Source organism: Amyelois transitella, chromosome 10, assembly GCF_032362555.1.
Source record: "Amyelois transitella isolate CPQ chromosome 10, ilAmyTran1.1, whole genome shotgun sequence".
Lineage (NCBI taxonomy): Eukaryota > Metazoa > Arthropoda > Insecta > Lepidoptera > Pyralidae > Amyelois > Amyelois transitella.
Window position 1 is genome coordinate 10,869,902 of NC_083513.1, and position 21,892 is coordinate 10,891,793.

Sequence of the window (21,892 nt, forward strand, 5' to 3'; positions counted from 1 at the left end):
ATCACGCCTTATTCCCAAAATTTTTTTTTTTTTTTATTTAATTTATAACATTAGTTGGGATTACTCCTTTTCTCTTGCAGGCTGTGGCACATTTGCCGTGGCGAGTGTCTGTGCTGCTTCCAGCACATAGACTTCGTGACTGCGATCGTGTTCCACCCGAGGGACGACAGGTACTTCCTGTCCGGAAGCCTGGACGGCAAGCTGAGGCTCTGGGACATTCCTGATAAGAAGGTAGGGTTTTATTGGCATTGTAAATAGAAGGATAGGCTTACAAACTTGAGATTCTTTTTTTAGGCGATAGGCTAGCAACTTGTCACTATTCGAATCTCAATTCTATCTTAAAGCCAAATAGCTGAACGTGGCCTATCAGTCCGCTCAGGACTGTTGGCTCTGTCTACCCCGCAAGGGATATAGACGTGATTATATGTATGTATGTATGTATGTAAATAGAAGGAGAGTGTGGAGGGAAAGGTCGGAGTGGGAAGGCCTAGACGAAGTATCGTGATCAAATTAAGGACGTCCTGGTAAAGGGTCAAGTCGAGAGTAAATTTAGGAGATAAATTTTTACAATTACTGCACACAAAGAAAATTTGTAAAGTTGTCCGAAATAATGACGGTAATAAGTTATTTATACGAAATACTAGCGGCCGTAACGTATCTTGATCAAATTAAGGACGTCCTGGTAAAGGGTCAGGTCGGGAGTACCTGAAACCGACGAGTTTGCATGAAGAGAGTTATGAATGTGGATGAAGCGAAGGAAGTGTGCAGAGATCGTGGCAAGTGGAAAGATGTAGTCTTTGCCTACCCCTCAGCGAAAAAGGCGTGGTTTTATGTATGTATGTAAATAGTAGGAAGAGTATAGGTTAAGATTTTGGAACAATTAAAAAGTTGTAATGGGAACGATATTTCAACTCGACCGCCACCAAAGGGAAGATCTTCCGCCAAGACTAGGTGTGATGTCTGGGGAACCGCGCGACAGACGATGTTGTGTCGGAGGTTGTATATATAGCTCCAATCCAATGTAGAGATGTCGCCACAACTTTTTTTAAATTAAGTCGCTGTCCCTTTTTTTCTTATTAAAGAAAATACTTTTTATTGACGATCCTTTGGGTCTTGACCCGGGAAAATGTGGGACTCCTGGCATTAAGTTAGACAGCCTACCCACTAAAACGTCTTCGTGCCCCCTTCTTGCCACTTTTGAGGGCATCATGGGATCACAGGCATTTCACCACAATACCCTCTAGCCCCACAGCGCGACTTGACCGCTGTTACTGTCTGGGCGACCAGTCAGTTGCTGACCGCCTTCTCCACCCCAAGGTCAATAAGATCCTGATGAGGCAGTATCAGCTCCTGGTACGCAGAGTCGAAACGACTGCGAAAAAATGACGCAAGAAAAATTTAACTTCTCAAAAACATGTGACATTTGCCGTGTGGTGCCCGGCACCAATACAAAAAAGAATAGGACCACTCCATCTCTTTCCCATGGATGTCGTAAAAGGCGACTAAAGGATAGGCTTACAAATTTGGGATTATTTTTTAGGCGATGGGCCTATTCCTGTCACTATTTGAATCTCAATTCTATCATTAAGCTAAATAGCTGAACATGGCCATTCAGTCTATTCGAGACTGTTCGCTCTGTCTACCCCGCAAGGGATATAGACGTGACCATATGTATGTATGTATGTGACATTTGCCTTCATACCAGGTGGCCGTATGGAACGAAGTTGACGGCAAAACGAAACTGATAACCGCGGCCAACTTCTGCCAGAACGGCAAGTTCGCCGTAGTCGGCACTTACGACGGCCGCTGCATCTTCTACACGACAGACCAGCTGAAGTACCACACGCAGATCGATGTGAGGTCGACTAGAGGGAAGAATTCTACAGGTAAAACTTAATTTGTTTATCATTTATACATAGGTATAAGGTTTATTTAATAACACCGTCAATGAAACACAATTGAGTTTCTCTGAAATTAAAGAAGTTGTTTATTTTAAATTGTACACTAAATAATACGTATTCACATTGAATATCATATTTAAATTATTACTTACATAACGACATTTAATGTTTATAATGCGGTGTCAGTTTTTGTAGTGTAAAATATCGAGTCGATTTTAAGGTTATGAATGTATTTTCTTCACATAGACAAAACAAATGACATTGACGTATCTATGTTCATTCGCGGGAGAATTTAAAATAGGAAAAGTGCTTGTTGTAGGTGATTTTCTTTACATACATATATATACCCACCGAATTCCTTCCCTTATTCCTGTTTTTCTTTAGTCGTTAAATGATGCGTAATTGTGAAGAATTCTCTGTTAATAAACATCCAAAAAAAGGTTTTAAGGGCTTTAGACCATTCAAATAAGTTAATGTGCCTTATGACAAGTGGTTGTGCCGTGTGGTTCGCGGCAGTTTAGAATAGGATCACTTCATATCTTTCCCGTGGATGTCGTAGAAGGCAACTAAGGGAATAAGGCTAATATACTTAGGATTCTACTTTAGGGCGATGAACTAGCAAACTATCACTATTTGAATATCAATTCGATCATTAAGCCATACAGTTAGCTGTTAACTTTCAATCTTCTCAAGACTGGGTTCTGTTTACCCCTTAATAAAGACGTGATTATATGTATGTATGTCATATAAAGATGGTTGACTGGTAGATAATGCATTTAGCATTAGGTCCGCCAATTGTGCTATATTTGTATTTTGTGCAATGAAGTTTAAATAAATAAATGATATCACTTTTTCTTTGTGTAAAATATTACACATCTATTTTTACCATTTACTTAATTTATGCGCAAGATATGTCTATCTAATATGAAAACTAAGACTCCTTTCCATCTCCCGTTGGTAAAATACTATAACGAACTTATTATTTACTGAAAAACTAATTCATCAAATTGACAGGGCGTAAAATAAGCGGTATCGAGCCTATGCCGAACGACGACAAAATACTAATAACCTCAAACGACAGTCGAATCAGACTATACGACCTACGAGACCTGAACTTATCGTGTAAATACAAGGGCTACGTCAACGTCTCCAGCCAGATCAAAGCGTCATTCTCGCACGACGGAAAATATATAGTCAGCGGTTCAGAAAACCAATGCATTTATATATGGAAGACATATCATGACTATTCTAAATTCACATCGGTCAGAAGAGACAGGAATGATTTCTGGGAGGGTATAAAAGCGCACAATGCGGTCGTGACGTGTGCCGTTTTCGCGCCAAACCCCGATCACATGATAAGGATGATAGCTGAGAGGGAAGAGGAGGCGAGATTGGCCAGTAACGGTGATAAGGAGGTTGATGAAGTGGTGAGTTTGATTACAATTGGATATTATAAACATACATACATACATAGATGCCGTGTGGTTCCCGGCACCAATACAAAAAAGAATAGGACCACTCCATCTCTTTCCCATGGATGTCGTAAAAGGCGACTAAGGGATAGGCTTGCAAACTTGGGATTCTTTTTCAGGCGATGGGCTAGCAACCTGTCACTATTTGAATCTCAATTCTATCATTAAGCCAAATAGCTGAACGTGGCCATTCAGTCTTTTCAAGACTGTTGGCTCTGTCTACCCCGCAAGGGATATAGACGGGTAGTGGCGGGATATTGAAGTCAGGTTTTTACACGAAGCGACTCCCGTCTTGACCTTCGTAGCCTTGGCAGGTAAACCTAACCCGTATTGGTTCCATGTTATACACATCAAGTTCCCTGAATGTGCAGGTTTCCTCACGATGTTTTCGCTCACCGTAAGAAAAACGCTTTGTTAAAAGAATTTTAACAAATTAATTGTGTGCAATTAAAACTAAAACATTATTTTTTTTTCTGGAAAAAAAAACGCACCACACCACTTTTTTGTCTTAACTTTGTGTGTATGTTTAAAGATAACAACAAACTCAACGCAAGTGCAAACTCACTTTCTTATTGATATCATTTGAGATTAACTAATTTAATATAAATAAATAATAATGCCGTCTATTGGATTCAAATGTAAAAAAATCTGACTATAGTTCAGGTAGATTAAAAATTTTATACTTTATTTGAGAACAAGCGTCTGGATTATAAGTAGGTATCAAAAAGGGATTTTAATTTAACCAAATAAATCTAGTGTACGATATAATACAAATTTACCGTTTCAAGTCCATTAAGTTTTAACATTTAATTTGCAGAAGAACGCAGAAGGCGGCATGGTGTCTTCCTCGCAGACTGGCCACGTCTTAGTCAGTGCAGACTTCAACGGTTGCATCAAGGTTTTCGTGCACAAAGCCAAGCCCAAACATAGTTCCCTGCCGGCCTCCGCCCTCGCTTAGTAACGTTTTACCACAGAATTAATTTGAAAACCTAGTTTTTTCGGGGACTATTACAGTTGTAATATCTTGTGCCGGTATCAATGTACCGGAGCAGATTACGAAAAAGCAGTATTTTGGTACCGGTAGCGCCGTATGATACTGATATCAGAGTATTTGCGTACATAGTAATGTTATACCGTATATTTGTAAAAGCTAGTATTTTCGGAGACTGTTTAAACTGCTGTTATGATATCTAGTACCAGCATCAATATACCTGTTTTAAATAGCAGGTTTTTGAGTTACAGTACTAGTACAGTCAACAGCATATCAACCTACCCAATCCTACTACTATTATAAAGGCGAAAGTTTGTATGGTATATGGATGTTTGTTACTCTTTCACGCAAAAACTACTGAACCGATTACCATGAAATTTGGTATGTAGGTAGCTGAAGACCCAGAATAACACATAGGCTACTTTTTATCCCAGAGTTCCCGCGGGATTGATAGGGTTTCCATGCGGACGAAGTCGCGGGCGGCCTCTAGTTCACTATAAATTCGAATGTATTACCGCGTCATTGAGTTCCACGCAGGGTACTTTATATGCAGTTGACTATAGCACGTAGATGGACGCATCTCTGATATTATATTAGACTTTAATGGCTCCAAATACCTACCACCGCTCTCGCAAGTGCAATATTTACTTGGTATAAATCTGATACTATGGATACAAAAAATAAGCATGGCTTGCAATACTAGTATTTTGAAATACTGATATTTTTGAGAAGCGTTTGATTTGACCATGGTCTGAAAACAATATCTCACGATTCCGGGTACATTGTATCCATTACTAGTGCATGTGATTCTAACTTTTGAGAATTGAGTATGAAAACATAATACCTCTCATTGGTTCAATAAAATTGATTAAATGTAAATTTATCTTTTATCATAGTTGATATATAGGTATATCAACATTATGTATTCAATCTTTTTTCTATTAATTTCTAAATTTCTTCTGATTTATACGTAGGATAGTGTAATTAGAGTAACTAAGACCAAACGATATTTTTTCTATTCTTTTCAATATAACAGTATTTAACCCGTCCCCTATTACTTTTCTCTTTTTTTTCTTTAAAATTAATATTAAAAATTAAGTTCTTGCCTTATATTAAAACCATGTGATCATATCGTGTTAGGTGTACATTGATTATTTAGTGTGTATAAAATCGTGATGCCATCATTTTTTATCAAATAAAAGATTATGTATATTTTTAATTCGCATTTATGTACGTACCATCAATAAATCGTTATATTTAATAATAAAAAAAACATCTTATTTCATTCGGTTTGTCAAGAATGTTGATGAATCTCTTATTACATATTTTAATCCTTAGTGTTGCCATGTATAAAAACTGTATAAAAACTTAAAAATAAATCTTATTTACACAACTGTCTTGACAAACTGTACAAGTCTTATATTAAAGTCTTTTCGAAAATTATAATTACTTGAAGAATACCTATTATCTATTCTATCATTAAGCTAAACAGCTGAACGTGCCCATTAAATCTTTTCAAGACTGTCGGCAATGTCTACCCCGCATGGGATTTAGACGTGACCATATGTATGTATGCATGTACTATCATATTCTGTGCAGTCGGCTAACGATTACGCTTTCCACGGCGGCTTGCTGTTGTTGAGACTCCTCCTTGCCTTCTCATACATAAATACATACATAAAATCACGCCTCTTTCCCGGATGGGTAGGCAGAGACTACCACTTTCCACTTGCCACGATCTCTGCATACTTCCTTCGCTTCATCCACATTCATAACTCTCTTCAATCTACGCTTTCCACGGCGGCTTGCTGTTGTTGAGACTCCTCCTTGCCTTCTCATACATACATAAAATCACGCCTCTTTCCCGGATGGGTAGGCAGAGACTACCACTTGCCACGATCTCTGCACACTTCCTTCGCTTCATCCACATTCATAACTCTCTTCTTTCTACGCTTTCCACGGCGGCTTGCTGTTGTTGAGACTTCTCCTCGCCTTCTCATACATAAATACATACATAAAATCACGCCTCTTTCCCGGAGGGGTAGGCAGAGACTACCACTTTCCACTTGCCACGATCTCTGCACACTTCCTTCGCTTCATCCACATTCATAACTCTCTTCTTTCTACGCTTTCCACGGCGGCTTGCTGTTGTTGAGACTCCTCCTTGCCTTCTCATACATACATACATACAAAAAATCACGCCTCTTTCCCGGAGTGGTAGGCAGAGACTACCTCTTTCCACTTGCCACGATCTCTGCACACTTTCTTCGCTTCATCCACATTCATAACTCTCTTTATTCTACGCTTTCCACGGCGGCTTGCTGTTGTTGAGACTCCTCCTTGCCTTCTCATACATACATACATACAAAAAATCACGCCTCTTTCCCGGATGGGTAGGCAGAGACTACCACTTTCCACTTGCCACGATCTCTGCACACTTCCTTCGCTTCATCCACATTCATAACTCTCTTCTTTCTACGCTTTCCACGGCGGCTTGCTGTTGTTGAGACTCCTCCTCGCCTTCTCTTTGTCCTTCTTATCGGGCCGGTCGCTGGTCGGCTCCTCCAGTGAAGAACGGAGCGCGTCCGCGGTGCCGTCCAGATTTGGCGGTTTAGTTAATAGCTGCAACAAACGTGTATCTATTTATTTATTTACATATATGTATATATTTTCATATATTGGCAAATATATATATTATATATAAATATATATTTGCCAATATTTGAATCTCAATTCCATCTCAGTAATCTAAAGAATGCCAAGTTTATACACCAACACTACACCTTGCCTTTTACGACATCCCTGGGAAAGAGATACGAGTGGTCCTAATCTCTTTATATACTACATACATACATATGGTCAGTCTATATCCCTTGCGGGGTAGACAGAGCCAACAGTCTCGAAAAGACTGAATGGCCACGTTCAGCTATTCGGCTTAATGATAGAATTGAGATTCAAATAGCGACAGGTTGCTAGCCCATCGCCCTAAAAAGAATCCCAAGTTTGTAAGCCTATCCCTTAGTCGCCTCTTACGACATCCATGGGAGAGAGATACTGGTCCTATTCTTTTATTTAAATTTATTATTATATTATATTATTATTATATATTTATAAAATTAATTTAAAATTCATGTAATTCTCTTTATATGTATACATAAGTGCCGGAAACCACACGGCGATTATATTTACCATTTTAACATACTGCTGTAGCTCGTTGTCGCTGAGCCCCTCGAAATTGAACCTGTCCCTCGCGGCGGGCAGCCGCGGCGGCGCGTAATCCGTCGGCAGCGGGGTGGATGCTGCTGAAAAACAATTAATACACGTTGTATGTTTATATATTGCCGTGTGCTTCCCGGCACCAAAACAAAAAAGAATAGAACCACTCCATCTCTTTCCCATGGATGTCGTAAAAGTCGACTAAGGGATAGGCTTACATACTTGGGATTCTGTTTTTAGGCGATGGGCTAGCAACCTGTCACTATTTGAATCTCAATTCTATCTTAAAGCCAAATAGCTGAACGTGGCCTATCAGTCTTTACAAGACTGTTGGCTCTGTCTACCCCGCAAGGGATATAGACGTGATTATGTGTGTGTGTGTGTATGTTTATAAGCAGCATAATTTAATTATATTTATTCTAAGCAGATATACAAGGAGAGTGTGGAGGGAAAGGTCGGAGTGGGAAGGCCTAGACGAACGTATCTTGATCAAATTAAGGACGTCCTGGTAAAGGGTCAGGTCGAGAGTACCCGAAACCGCCGCGCGCCGAGCTTGCATGAAGAGAGTTATGAATGTGGATGAAGTGAAGGAAGTGTGTAGATATCGTGGCAAGTGGAAAGAGGTAGTCTCTGCCTACCCCTCCGGGAAAGAGGCGTGATTTTATGTATGTATGTATATTTATCACGACTGGCTGCTCTGTCAACATCGTAAGATTTAAGATGTGATTGTTGAAAGCACGTTTATATTTATTTATATTACATATAGTATGTATTTATACCTGGTACACAACATTATATTACATGGAAGTCGTAAAAGGCGACTAAGGGATAGGCTTACAAACTTGGGATTCTTTTTTAGGCGATGGGCTAGCAACCTGTCACTATTTGAATCTCAATCCCATCGTTAAGCCGAACAGCTGAACGTGGCCATTCAGTCTTCTCAAGACTGTTGGCTCTGTCTACCCCGCAAGGGATATAGACGTGACCATAAGTACTGTATGTGTAAAGCTATAATCCCTCGGTGATGTCGCTCACCATCAGCCGCGCTGAGGTCCCCCCCAGGAGCACTGGGGCTCCCGCCGGTGAGGATGAGCAGCGCCTGCCGCCACTGCGCCTCCATGACGCCGTGCAGCTGAGACGCGATCTGGCCGCGGCGGCGGCGGTACGAATCCAACTTGTTCTGGTAATGTCAAAAGAAATATATATATATATTTCTTTATATATATATATATGAAAAAAAAAGTGAAGAAATTATTCATCCTTGAGGGCTTCAATGATGCCCAAGATAATCACGCGGACGAAGTCTAGTCTATATATATATATATATAAACGTACAAAAACCTACTTCCTTCGTTTCATCCACATTCATAACTCTCTTCATGCAAGCTCGGCGGTTTTATTTGATCAATATATATATATATTTTAACAAGCTGTGCCTGAGACTTCGTCCGCGTGATTATCTTGGGCATCATTGAAGCCCTCAAGGATGAATAATTTCTTCACGTTTTTTTTTTCACATTTTCCATTATTTCTTTGCTCCTTATAGTTGCAGCGTGATGTTATATAACCTAAAGCCTAATAAATGGTCTATTCAACACAAAAATAATTTTTCAATTCGAACCAGTAGTTCTTGAGATTAGCGCGTTCAAACAAACAAACTCTTCAGCTTTATAATATAAGTATAGATTGATTAAAAAAAAAATATGTCTATGGTAATCTAAGTACGAGAAAAGGTCAAGAGTGCTCTAAACAGACAAGCTTGCATGTGGATGTGAATTTAATGTGGGCCAAGAAAATGCAGGATGTGACGTCATGCCGCTGCGGCCCCCCTGCGCTCCCCCGGGAGCCCTACAAGCGCGCCCCGGGCCTACGCCTTTCGGTTTATAGATATTTATTGACTCATAAAGAATACAATAATTCACTTATAATGAGTCTAAAACTAATTTATAAATAATTTGTAAAATATATTGACGCAAATAAACAGTGTAATTTTCGAAAAGTTAAGTAATTTACAAAATTTTGGTGTAGATATAATTTTTAAGTCTTCCTTTAAAGCCTTTAGACTGATACAGTCAATTATAGACCTTCAAAAAAATAGACAGTTCTGTTATAGAGCGTCCATGGTCGAATCGGTAAAAATGTGTGATGCTCAAAAAGACACAGGTTCGAATCCCAACTCGGCCATGTACTTATGACTATTTTATAAGTTATTAACATTAGTTTGATTGAATACTTACTGATGCACTTACGGTAAGAGAAAACATCGTGAGGAAACCTGCACATTCAGGCAACTAGATGTGTAACCATGGATCCAATACGGGTTTTTTTTATATACCAAAGTATTAAGTTGCCAATATTTTTCAAGATTAGGTTTTCTAGATTTTAGTGTAGAAAAAGTCGCGGCGATGGGTACCTGCTATTTGATACAGGTACAACAATAAACAATACGGGTTTTTTTTATACGCTAAATTGTTTAGTTGGCAATAAATTATTTAGTGAATGGATTTACTGGATTATTGTGTGATAAGTGTAGCGTTGATGGGTCTCTGCTATTTGATAAACCAATACGGGTTAGGTATGCCTGCAAAAGTTGCGGAGATCAGATAGATGGAAGTCGCTTCGTGTAAAAACCTGACTCATCCAATCTAGGGTCCATGGTCAAGACACTGGGCTTTTGTCCAGTGAGGTGAGGATGCCACAGGAACTTAAGCCAGGAGGCAAAAGAATACAAACAAAATATTTTATTAAGATACCTCAAGCAGACCAATCTTCTCACTAGCCTGTGCCAATTGAAGTCTGTACAGTTTAATTTCTTCTCTCTGCTTCTCCTCTAAAACGTTCACTTCTAATTTGTGTCTGAAAATAATAAGCAGAACATATGTAACCTTATTTATACTCTTTTGGAGTTTTACAAACCCGGAAAGATTCCAAAAAATCAATTAATTTCCATACTTAGGTATATTATTATAAAGAGACATTTTGTATTTAATTGCATTCATCTTTAGGTAAATATAAAACCAATTAAAAAAATAAACATTATAATTAATTATTAATCATAATTCTATGCACATACATACATAAAATCACGCCTCTTTCCCGGAGAGGTAGGCAGAGACTACCTACATCTATCCACTTGATTTCTTTTTTCCAGGAGAGTGTGGAGGGAAATGTCGGGGTGGGAAGGCCTAGACGAACGTATCTAGATCAAATTAAGGAAGTCCTGGTAAAGGGTCAGGTCGAGAGTGCCCGAAACCGCCGAGCTTGCATGAAGAGAGTTATGAATGTGGATGAAGCGAAGGAAGTGTGCAGAGATAGTGGCAAATGGAAAGATGTAGTAGGTAAATTTATTAGCCTATCTCTCATTCGCCTTTTACGCCATCCATGTGAAAGAGATGGAGTAGTCCTATACTTTAGTGCCGGGAACCACACGGCACAAGATTATATTCAGAAAGTTAACTTACTGCTCCTGAATCCTGGTTATCTGCTTATTACACGTGTCCACAATCTGATTCTGTTTACTCCTGCTGTCACTCTCCATTTCCTTCTCGGCTCGGTCCAGCTGATGCTGGAACTCCTGCAGCTTGGCAAGCACGGCGTCTTCCAGCTGCTTCTGATAGTGGAGTTTCAGCTCGTTCTTCTGCAATTCCAGCAGCTTGTTCAGGGATCTCACTTCGTTTTCTAGCGTTTCCTGGATTAATAAAGAGAGATTGTACAATTAAATTGTTATGAATGTGGCTTTTTATTTGTGTTTTTTTTTTTTTCATTTACCACAAACTGTCACTATTATGGAAAATTTAGTAAGTGTGCTGGTTGATATCTGTCATGACATGCTCGGTATGTCTCTTGTGTCACAGCTTACTTCAAATTTTTTGTCCGTTTTTTTTTTAAAGTACGGCACAAATTATACTGATTGAGTTAGTCTCGAAGTAAGTTCTAGACTCGTGTTATGAGATACTAACTCAACGATACTATATTTTATAATAATATTGTCACCAGACGAGAATAAAAAGACGAATGAACAAACCAAACTTACGCATTTCTTCAATAAATCTTCACTATTACTGTGTTTATCATTCAACTGCCTCTCAAGTATACTGCATCTCGCTCGCTCCTCGTTCACCTTCTCTTTCAGCAAGTCCCTTTCCTGTGCGGTGAGAGTAGACTCTTCATTGAATGTTTGCATTCTACGGCTCAGTTCCATTACTCGGCTTTTGGTGGTTTCATGTTCCGCTTTTTCCTAATAAGTTAAAAGAATTTAATTAAATTGGTTATTGGAAGTAAAACTATTTTTAATTTCTAAATTTTATGCTCGGGTAAGAATATCATGAGAATCGAGATTCAAATAGTAACAGGTTGCTAGCATGTCACCTAAAAGAAGAATCCCAAGTTATAATAATCTTATCCCTTAGTAGTATTTTACGACATACATAAGAATGAGATGGAGTGGTCCTATTCTTTTTCCTATTGATGCCTGGAAGCACACGACACGGAAGAGGTTAAAATTTTTTTTTTTAATAAAACTCACACGCATTTATAATATTAATTAGGTTTGGAATAACATCTCTTACCTTCTCCAAAGCTTCCTCCAAGTTCCTGACACAATCGGTGGACTGCTTATTGAGCCTCATGACAGTTTCATAATTATCTTTAAGAACATTAATCTCCTTTTCCTTGCTGGCAAGCAGTTCTTGCTGCTTAGCTATGTCCCGCTCCATCTTGCTGTGAAGATCTTTGATTTCAGAGTTGAGTTGCTTGCATTTCTCCTGATAGTCATGTGCTAAGTCTAGAGCTTTGTATAGTTCAGCTTCGAAGTGATTTGTTTTCTGAAATATTGTTACAGAATCATTAATTAATACATACTTAAGATCAAGCGGCCGATCAAACTGACAAAGGCCGAGATATAGGCCTATTTATTTGTGTTACAAATTGCATAAATTCTATTATAAAGCCAAACAGCTGAATGTGGCCTATCAGTCTTTTCAAGACTGTTGGTTCTGTCTACCCCTCAAGTGATACAGCGCCGACGCCCATGGATGTCGTAAAAGGCGACTAAGGGATAGGCTTACAAACTTGGGGTTCTTTTTCGGGCGATTGGTTGGTAACCTGTCACTATTTGAATCTCAATTCTATCATTAAGCCAAATAGCTGGCCATAGCGTGGCCATTCAGTCTTTTCAAGACTGTTGGCTCTGTCTACCCCACAAGGGATATAGACGTGACCATATATATGTAATAAAAATGTACAAAATTGACCTGAATTAATGAGGAATGGAATTATACCTTTTGTGCTTCTCCAGCTACCATTCTAAAGTTATCCACCTCCCGCACCATCTTATCTAACGCTGTCCTATGTCTCTCCTCCGCTTTGTCCAAACTGCCAGTTATCTTTAGCCAGGCTTCTCTCAGCTTCGTGATAGCCGCGTCTTTGGCTCGGTCCACTTTGAGGGCAACCGCCAACTTCTCTTGTTGTTCGAGGATTTTCTTCTGGAGCTGTTGGATCATTGATTCGCAGTGCTGGAAATATAATGCTTGTTTAGAACTAAAGAAAAAAATTCATGTTTATTCATTATTATAGGATACATCATATCGCTTAATAATTGTCATATGTTTTGGTTCCAAAACATTGGTTGACGTCATTAATGATGAATGACATGATGACATGAACTTTAAATAATTTATTATTACTTAAAGTTTAGTTGTTCCTGATAACAACTTCTGTATTTTGACGTCTTAAGCCCGAAAGTATGAAGGGAAATTGCAATTTATGAATCTTGTTATGATAGGAGTGCAGCAGTTAACTAACTTCCCAGCCAGGCCGTAGTATGCACCTGCCTGCCTGCAGCTGATTACATAAGAAGCATGTATTTTTGGTTTTAACAATGAAGCAAGATAATTGCAGTACATCGTAGTAATTTTTTATTTACCCTATGGAGTGCTTTCCTTGAATAAAGTTACTGGGTTCAAAGTCTATCTCTACATATATGTACTTACCTCCCTTTTCAATCTCTCCTCTTCCAATTTTAAATTCTCCCCTCTTTCTGTCCTATCCCCTTTCTCCCCCCACAGCTCACTCAAACTCAACAGGTCCGTATCAATAGTCTCTATCAACTTATTCTGTAATGCTGCTAATTTCAGACCATCCTTATGTTCAGAGACATAAGGCCTCATTTGTGGCATCTTGAACTCCTCTCTCTTAGGAGATTGTAAGTAGCTGTCCGTAACTCGGCTACAGTTTTGAGATTTATATTGTTCCAAGACCTTGGATGCACGATCGTATATTTTATTTGAAGATGGTCTGAATGTGTCTAAATAACTAGTACTCTGGGTTGCCCTCTTAGGAGTAGAGGTAGGTTGTACTTCTTTTGTTTCAGAAAAATTTAATCTACGTATACTGGGTGATTTGGTTTCCACTTTACATGGCTCCTTAGAAACGGTAGTGCGGTCAGATTCTTCATTATGTTGATATTTTTGAGTATTAGTCAACGCCTTCTCTGAGTGAGAAGAAGTGGAACCTGGATTGCTTTTAACTAAATATATGTATTTATCTAAAATGTCGCTCGACACAACCCTGCCACTAGGTAATTTAACTTCCTCTGGATTTTTTGGATCCAAATTGTGCGATATGTAATCTCTCGTAGCTTTGATCACATTTTCTGGACTAAGCGTAGTTTCCTGTTCCTTATATTTGGTGTCAGGACTTTCATATGTTTCCACTTTTGTCAAAAACTCGTCAATTTCATGAAGCAGCAATTTGTCATTCTTCTTACTTGGAGTGGACACAATACTGCTTATATCTCCGTCCATACTAAGTGTGTCATTAATGTTATTCTTTTTTGAATAATTACCTTCTAAAAGCAAATGAGGCACTTGTTTGAATGTGCTACAAGAATCAAGACTGGTTAAAGAATGCTCCCGCCTTTTTTCTTTCTTTGTAGTTTTTCGACGGCGTCTTCGAGGAAAAGTTGAAAACTTACGGTCAAAGCTTAAATTGCTTACGCTCTCTGACGTTGTATTCCAAAGTTTGCGTCTTGAAAGCGACCCTACACTTGAAACAGTGTCACTAAATTCCAAATTTCCTAACCTAGATTCCAACGATTGGACCTGGTTCACCAATTTTCCAATTACTTGAGCAGTACAAGAGACCGGTTTATGCACGACGGTTCTAGAGGAATCCAAGAGCGAGTCTTCGGAATCAGAGCTTTGAACTAGGAAAAAGTTAGGTGGTATCAGCAACAGCACATCTGTATCGTCCGTTTCACTCATCACAGTAACTTCTTGTTGAACGATCGATGTAAAATGCCATTATCATATTGTAATACGAAGAATATTTATTAAATAGAATAAAATCAATTTTTTATTATATTAAAAACAATGAAAAGTTTGTTTTGTTTAGTGTTGTTTGTTTGTTGAATTTATTTTTCGGTTCGGTTACGAACGGTAACTGTCAATGTCAAATTCCGTTTTTTTCATCGAAGATTACTTCCTATTCACCCAAGGATATATAATGGCAAAAAATAATTTAATTCTGATTTTATATATCCTGCTAACCTGATAGCGCAGAAAAATACTAGCTTTAGCTTACCTTTTAGATCTGGAGCACGTAGTGAATCTAAGGAAAGACTATTTGTATGAAGAAGGGCAATTTGTATGAAGCTTCTTAGTGGCTTTCATTGTGCCGCGTCTTGCCGCCCTTGCCGGTAGCGTTTTTCTGCACGCCCGACCGGCCGAAATGCTCGACCGGCGCCCGCGCGCCCCGCGTCGGCCGGTCGGTGCGCAAAGAGCCTAAGGGAACAGACAATTCAACAAAAAATATAAAACGTATCCCAAAACTAAGATACAACTTTAAACACATGAAATAAACTTAGGTATCTACTTCTTTTCCTTGGAATGAGGGAGAGAGATATACTTCTTTTCCTTGGAATGAGGGAGAGAGATATTTTATTTAAATAGGTATAAAGTTAAGCAGCATAATAAAAATTCATACATTTGATGTAGGCATTCAGTATTTATTTAAGACTTAAAATTAGGCAAATCAAAAGGAATTCTATGCACTTTTAGTAAACAAGGTTTTACAAATAAACATTTAGGGTGGCTTTATTGATATTTTTACTTGAATATTATGTAGCGAAAGATTATTACGAAGCGAAAGAAGTATGCAGAGATCGTGGCAAGTGGAAAGAGGTAGTCTCTGCCTACCCCTCCGGGAAAGAGGCGTGATTTTATGTATGTATGTATGTATGTATGTATATTATGTCAAACAGTCACCCAAGTATAATTTATTCATTAAGAAAAAGACTATTAAAAGGTCTCAATTAGCTAATGTAGTCGTCTTAACTTTCCACATACTATACATAATTATTACTACTTGAAGAGCGTTCCGTTCTGTTCCTTGAAGCGGATGCTAGTCTCATGCATTTTGATAAATACTTCATATATATTAGATTTAACTTAAATTTAATTAATTGAAACATAAAGATCAGGTATAGAGTACCAAAAACGGATGAGCTTGCCTGAAGAGAGTTATGAATGTATATGAAAGTGCCTGCGAAGGCCTATTATCTAAATAATATATTGATTTTGATTTAATTTCTTACTTTAGACATATACATTGGGTAAACTTTATTTTTCTTAACAATAAAGTATATTGTTATAATCCTTAGGTTATATTGAACTTTGGGCTAGCTCGATCTCTGTGATTCACACATTACATATTTATTTGTTGTTGTGTATTACTTCTTATAAAGTAGAAATTAAATAGTTTGAAGATTATCAAACTTTTAATGAAACCTCCTTAACATGGCATGCATGACTCTGTTTTTATGGCTTAATAATCATATAGTTTCACATCATGATAAAAAGCAAACCAGTGATAGTTTTATGTGTGATAAAAATGGCATCTTGCATGCCATGCTGCGGTACAGGGAAAATTTTTTTATAATCCCTTGATTGTTGGTCAGAATAGAAAACATTAGTCCTTTTCTTTTGACTTCAATGAACAAGTTATTTCACTTATCAAGAAGCTCTAACGGCATGTACCGGAGTTTGCTTTATAAATGCATCTAACTTATTTTTAAACAATTTACTAGTTATGGGTTCTCCGATGCCACATAAAGGATTTCTCACTGCATATTTCACATAGATTTCGGCATAAATTTTCTTCAACAATTCTCTAACACCCTGGGCTTGGTTATCTGTGTTCATTACAAATTTTAATCCAGACGGAGTTTCGAGGCAATGCAAAGTGTATTTTGAAGTTTTGTAATTCAAGAACCCTTCTTTAGGATCCAGCGGTGATATTTTTCCAACAAAGGATTTAATTGAAAAGAGCATGCCATACATCAGCTTCCCTTCCTGAAAATATATAGCATCTTGTCATATTTGGTCTTCTTTTTAATGCAACAATAAACAGAATTGTCATAAAGTGTAACAATAACAAGTGGTAATAAGGTAGTTACCAATTTCTATCAAGAGATGATTTCAAGAAATTCAACTTACTGAAATAGGATACATATAAGTTTAGCATTTAACTCAATAAAGCTTCCATGCTCACATATGCTAAAATTAACATATGTGCAGATTGTAAAACTTAACCAAGGTTTATTAAATATGAGATTTTTGAATTTAAAGTCCATTATACAGCTTAACATGGCCTTTCAATCTTTTAAAGAATTTTGGCTCTGTCTACCCCGTAAAATAAAAATAATGATGCGATTATTAATATGTATGTTTAGCATTAAATACAACAGGTGATAACGATTTAAGTACCTCCTCCATAGACATTCCAGATTGTTTGGTTCTATTCCATTCTCCATAGTAAAGGAGCGTGCCATAACGATCAAATATGTATATATTGTGGATAGTCATTTTAGTATTTACAAACACTAAAGTGGTCTACCCCTACACCGATGACTCTTCAGGGCGTAACGTAACCCAATCCAGGCTAATGATAAAATAGCTCGAACGTGTGTTTTATAATTTCTGTAAAAAATATATGCCTATTTTATATATTTAGTGCAAAAAATAAGATTATTTCTGCGCAAATACAATTTATCAAGCTCTATTTTGCAATCCAATTTGTTTGAATATATTTCATTGAATTTGATTTGCCTACTTGCGTTGGTGGTTTGACAACTAAATAATCTGATGAAATTGGCATTGACACCTCATCTCATAGAATGCTGTAGTGTTTTGTCGTTCAATCAAATGCAAAAAGTTTATGTCCATAGACAAGAATTATCGATACAAATACGATGCGAAGAAATTTCGATGCATTTTGCGATAGCGATATTGTAATCGTTCGTTCATTCTTTTCTTTCTTTTTCTTCGTTCCAATCAAAAATGTTAGTGAAATGAACCATGGTGTGGTGGACTGTTTTCGGTAAATTCTATAAATAATTCCACAAAACATAATTTAATACAAAAAGTTTAATAATATTATACGGCCTTCAAGTCTGTTAAGGTGAACATACGGAATTTTTATTCGTTTTAAAAACAATTTTTGAGGTTATCTCTTACCTAACAATTTATTGCTCTTGCAGGATACGAAATCAATAAACCATGGATGAATATACAAGAGAACCATGTCCTTGGCGTATTCTTGACGATTCTGGTGGTGCTTTCATTATGGGAGCAATCGGAGGAGGAATTTTCCACTCAATAAAAGGTTTTAGGAATGCGCCAATAGGATTCAATAGGAAAATGGTATGTATTCACATAAGGTTCCACTTAAAAAATAAAAAAATGTGTCAAAAATATATGAATCTTAATGGATTTACCCATTTTATTCACATTATATTATTTTTCCAGCTTGGAAGTTTAGCAGCGATAAAAGAGCGTTCACCTATAGTTGCGGGTAATTTCGCCGTGTGGGGCGGTATGTTTTCAACGATTGATTGCTCATTAGTGTACCTGAGGCAAAAGGAAGATCCTTGGAACTCGATAATGAGTGGAGCACTTACTGGAGGGATATTAGCAGCTAGGAATGGTAATAATATTTTTTAATTTGCCTGGGTGATAGTGTAATTATACAAGAAACATTTATTGGTTAAGTTAGTCATCAGATGTTTTGTATGAGTAAACTCTGGGAAATATATTGTTTAAATAACAGTGAAATGCTCTAAAGTAAAAAAAAAAACAAAAAAATAAAGAAAAGTTTATAAGCCTATCCCTTAGTCGCCTTCTACGACATCCATAAAGTAAGAGATGGAGTGGTTCTATTCTTTTTCTATTAGTGCCTGGAAAAATCAACACTAGAAAATCCCTTGCAGACTCATTTTGAATCCAATCTTATGCCAATTATCCAATTAACCAATAAATGACACCAAATTTTACCCTTTCAGGAGTGCCAGCTATGGCGGGCAGTGCATTAGTAGGCGGCATCCTCCTCGCCTTGATTGAAGGCATCGGCATCATGTTCACACGGCTTACAGCAGAACAGTTCCACCCGCAGCAGCCCATATTCGAAGACCCCTCCGTTCTAGGGTCGAACCAAGGACAAAATACGAATTTCCAGTAGTTTACGTCAGCATAAGATTGTATTATATTTGTACAGAATTCTGTTACATTTCTCGAAAGGCACAGTACCATTTTGTTGCATAGTAATTTGATCATTGAACTTTGCACAGTTCATTTGGATTTTTTATTGTGCTGTGGCTTCATTATGAGCCCAAAAATGATGTCATTTGTCTATTTAATACAAAAAACACGTACAACCTCTCCAAAAACCTATATCTCTGGAATAGAGGCGTGATATCTTGTTATGAATCAGTAATGTCGTACTGACTCTACAAAAGTTTAAGATTCTGCCTCCCTGTTATACTTTTATATTGAAAGTATTTCGCTTAATTTATCCCACCAAAAATTATTTATATGATTGGACCAAGTTTAGTTAGAAAATGTAGTTCATACCCAATATGTATGTTTATTTGTAGTAACAGAATACTGTACAATAACACCAGATTAAGTTGTTAGTGAACTGTATGATTAGTGTCAACCTATCACATAGTGACAGTGAATTATTTGCATCTGTGATATTAACAGTCCCTGTACTGACTGCTTATAATTTCACTCTGTTATCTGAAGGAATATTGTGTAATTTATTTTTTTGCCAATGCAGGAGTAATTTAATTTTTAATATATAGTAAAATATTGTCTATGATTTCCTTTTGACTTGTTTATTTGTTTCCATAAGGTCAAAAGTTTTCTGCGTTTTGGATTCAATTTTTAATTCTGATATTGATAGTCCATGAAGATATATTTGTTCCTGTCTAAGGATTGTCTTGCCAGAGTTGCGATTGTTTCTCTAATGCAGTTGTAGGTAATATTTTATTGTGTGTGTTGTGTCTTCAATAGAAGTTATTATCAAATAAAGATTTTTATAAGAAACATGTTTTTTTTTCTTTTCTGGCAATTAACATTTATACAAGTTTCATGCAACGATAAGAATAGAATGAGTGGCAGATTGTCCACAGTGCATAGAAATTAAGTATAATTTTTTTTTACTTAAAATACATTGTTAGTGTTAATTCATTAGCATAGGAAATGCTGCCGGTTTAGGCTGATGTCAGTCAGTGTCCTCTTTTATTTGATGAGTTTACTAAGTTATTCATTAATAAATAAATATATATGGGACAGATTATACACATTGGAGTTAGCCTCGAAGTAAGTTCTAATCTTGTGTTACATGATACTAACCCAACAATACTATATTTTATAATAAATAATTATATAGATGAACATCCAAGACCCAGGCCAATCAGAAAAAGTTTGTTTTTCAGCATGCCCTGACCTGGAATCGAACCCGGGACCTCCGGTGTCACAGACAAGTGCTCTGCCGCTACACCACTGAGGCTGACAGATAAAATTGATGGTTTAATAACAATCATAATAGTTTTCAAATATTTTTATTAATAAATTATAATGGTAAACAGTTACTTTGACATTGTTTAGTCAGCACAATTTCATTTGTATTAGTTTAATTTTATATTGGTTTAAGTTTAAGAAATATAGATTAAAAAAAGCATTATTTCATGTAAACTTTTATGTAACATTTAACACTTATTTTAAAATGCCTATATTAGTACATAGTTAAATAATTATAAATGGCACAAGGAATGGAAAATTTCTGTAACAAATACAATTGGATTGGGTAAGGGGTTAGTTAGATTTCCTTAAATTAATCATAACATAATCTCACAACTTCCATACACTTTTTGTTACACTCAGTCCTATGAAAGAGTATCATCACGGTGTTATGACAAGCTGCTGGGCTTATTTTGTACAGTATCTTCGCCCATCTTTCTGATCTCCTTGATAACATGTGCCAGGACTTCAGGATTTACTCCTAGCTCACAAAGACGGATGCAGATGGACAAGCTATCAGCGTCCAAGCCAGTGCACAGAAGTTGGGAGATTTGAAACATCATCTGGAAATCTTCTCTCGCCTGCCCTACTTGAGCATTTTTTTCTGACGTCATTATTTTATTATCAAAATTTTGTTTCCAGCTATCAATTGTATTGTTTTTAGAATTTCAGATTATGCAGATTTTAGCGAACGGGAAATGACAACAGAAGCAAAACAACAGCAGATTTGAAAATCGCGTCGCTCAGTAAATGACTGCAAGGACACTATTGACAGTGACAGCACAGATTGACAGATCATCGATAGCTATGTTTTTCACAACCGGGAAAACTATTTGACAATTTAAGTTTTTTATTTGCTATTAATTACACAACAGCTAGATAGGTACATAATTATTAATAGGACCTATAATTAATTATGTGCCTACATCTCTACGCCACAACTTCAACAACCAATCACGCGACGCCATCAGTCAAAAACACCGTAGAGTCTAAATCGCGCAAACAATGATTTAAATACAACCTCCGACTCAACATTAACGGAGTTGCGGTTCCCCAGGCATCACTCCTAGCCTGGCGGAAGAACTTCCCTTTGATGGCGGTCGAGCACGAACTATATCACTCCCGCTACAATTATTATAATATAATATCCTTAAACCACCCGAAAACGATATGACGAACAACTGCACTTTGAATTTGAATTCACATTACGAAATGTAGAAATTGCAGCTAAAAAGACTCGGAGCATTTCCTCAAATTTGGATATCAGGCCATTCATTTGAATTTTATATCTTACTTGTGTACTAGTAGTTGCCCGCGACTTCGTCCGCCTTAAATCTTTATAAATATCTATTTACCTATTGGTATTCTCATGTCTAAATTGCTTATAATTTACTGCAGTCTCATGAAAAATTAAAAAAAAACTGTTGAGTAGTTTTTGCGTCAACGAGTAAC

The 21,892-nt window shown here is 37.2% G+C and overlaps 4 protein-coding genes across 9 annotated transcripts in view; 2 read left to right on the top strand and 2 right to left on the bottom strand.

Moving 5' to 3' along the window:
• The window catches only part of LOC106139584 (WD repeat-containing protein 44), a 30,089-nt gene extending 24,506 nt beyond the window's left edge, over window positions 1–5,583 (top strand). For all 3 annotated transcript variants that reach the window (XM_060946384.1, XM_060946383.1, XM_060946385.1), the window contains 4 exons: window positions 81–231; window positions 1,706–1,886; window positions 2,916–3,328; window positions 4,191–5,583. In XM_060946384.1, coding sequence (XP_060802367.1) covers window positions 81–231; window positions 1,706–1,886; window positions 2,916–3,328; window positions 4,191–4,331 — 886 coding nt within the window. In that variant the 3' untranslated portion in view covers window positions 4,332–5,583. The remainder of the gene's footprint in view (window positions 1–80; window positions 232–1,705; window positions 1,887–2,915; window positions 3,329–4,190) is intronic.
• Window positions 5,386–14,998, bottom strand: LOC106139585 (uncharacterized). 2 transcript variants are annotated; one of them, XM_060946387.1, is made up of 9 exons: window positions 13,571–14,998; window positions 12,860–13,093; window positions 12,149–12,403; window positions 11,614–11,817; window positions 11,042–11,268; window positions 10,334–10,436; window positions 8,616–8,760; window positions 7,554–7,663; window positions 5,386–6,986 (listed from the first exon to the last, which is right to left on the bottom strand). In XM_060946387.1, the coding sequence occupies exons 1-9, from the start codon at window positions 14,840–14,842 to the stop codon at window positions 6,840–6,842; spliced, it is 2,697 nt and encodes an 898-aa protein (XP_060802370.1). In that variant the 5' UTR covers window positions 14,843–14,998; the 3' UTR covers window positions 5,386–6,839. The 2 variants fall into 2 exon arrangements, with proteins under 2 accessions (XP_060802370.1, XP_060802369.1); XM_060946386.1 differs by having other exon boundaries at window positions 7,554–7,666.
• Window positions 14,999–15,550: 552 nt separating this feature from the next.
• On the bottom strand, window positions 15,551–17,745 carry LOC106139579 (trafficking protein particle complex subunit 1). 2 transcript variants are annotated; one of them, XM_060946114.1, is made up of 3 exons: window positions 17,691–17,745; window positions 17,345–17,557; window positions 15,551–16,930 (listed from the first exon to the last, which is right to left on the bottom strand). In XM_060946114.1, the coding sequence occupies exons 2-3, from the start codon at window positions 17,441–17,443 to the stop codon at window positions 16,592–16,594; spliced, it is 438 nt and encodes a 145-aa protein (XP_060802097.1). In that variant the 5' UTR covers window positions 17,444–17,557; window positions 17,691–17,745; the 3' UTR covers window positions 15,551–16,591. The 2 variants fall into 2 exon arrangements, with proteins under 2 accessions (XP_060802097.1, XP_013196504.2); XM_013341050.2 differs by having other exon boundaries at window positions 17,345–17,721.
• Window positions 17,746–17,883: 138 nt separating this feature from the next.
• LOC106139575 (mitochondrial import inner membrane translocase subunit Tim17-B) lies at window positions 17,884–19,963 on the top strand. Of its 2 annotated transcripts, none has more exons than XM_013341047.2 (4): window positions 17,884–17,957; window positions 18,118–18,280; window positions 18,386–18,563; window positions 18,919–19,963. In XM_013341047.2, the coding sequence occupies exons 2-4, from the start codon at window positions 18,137–18,139 to the stop codon at window positions 19,092–19,094; spliced, it is 498 nt and encodes a 165-aa protein (XP_013196501.1). In that variant the 5' UTR covers window positions 17,884–17,957; window positions 18,118–18,136; the 3' UTR covers window positions 19,095–19,963. The 2 variants fall into 2 exon arrangements, with proteins under 2 accessions (XP_013196501.1, XP_060802096.1); XM_060946113.1 differs by having other exon boundaries at window positions 17,890–18,038.
• The last annotated feature ends 1,929 nt before the right edge of the window (window positions 19,964–21,892 follow it).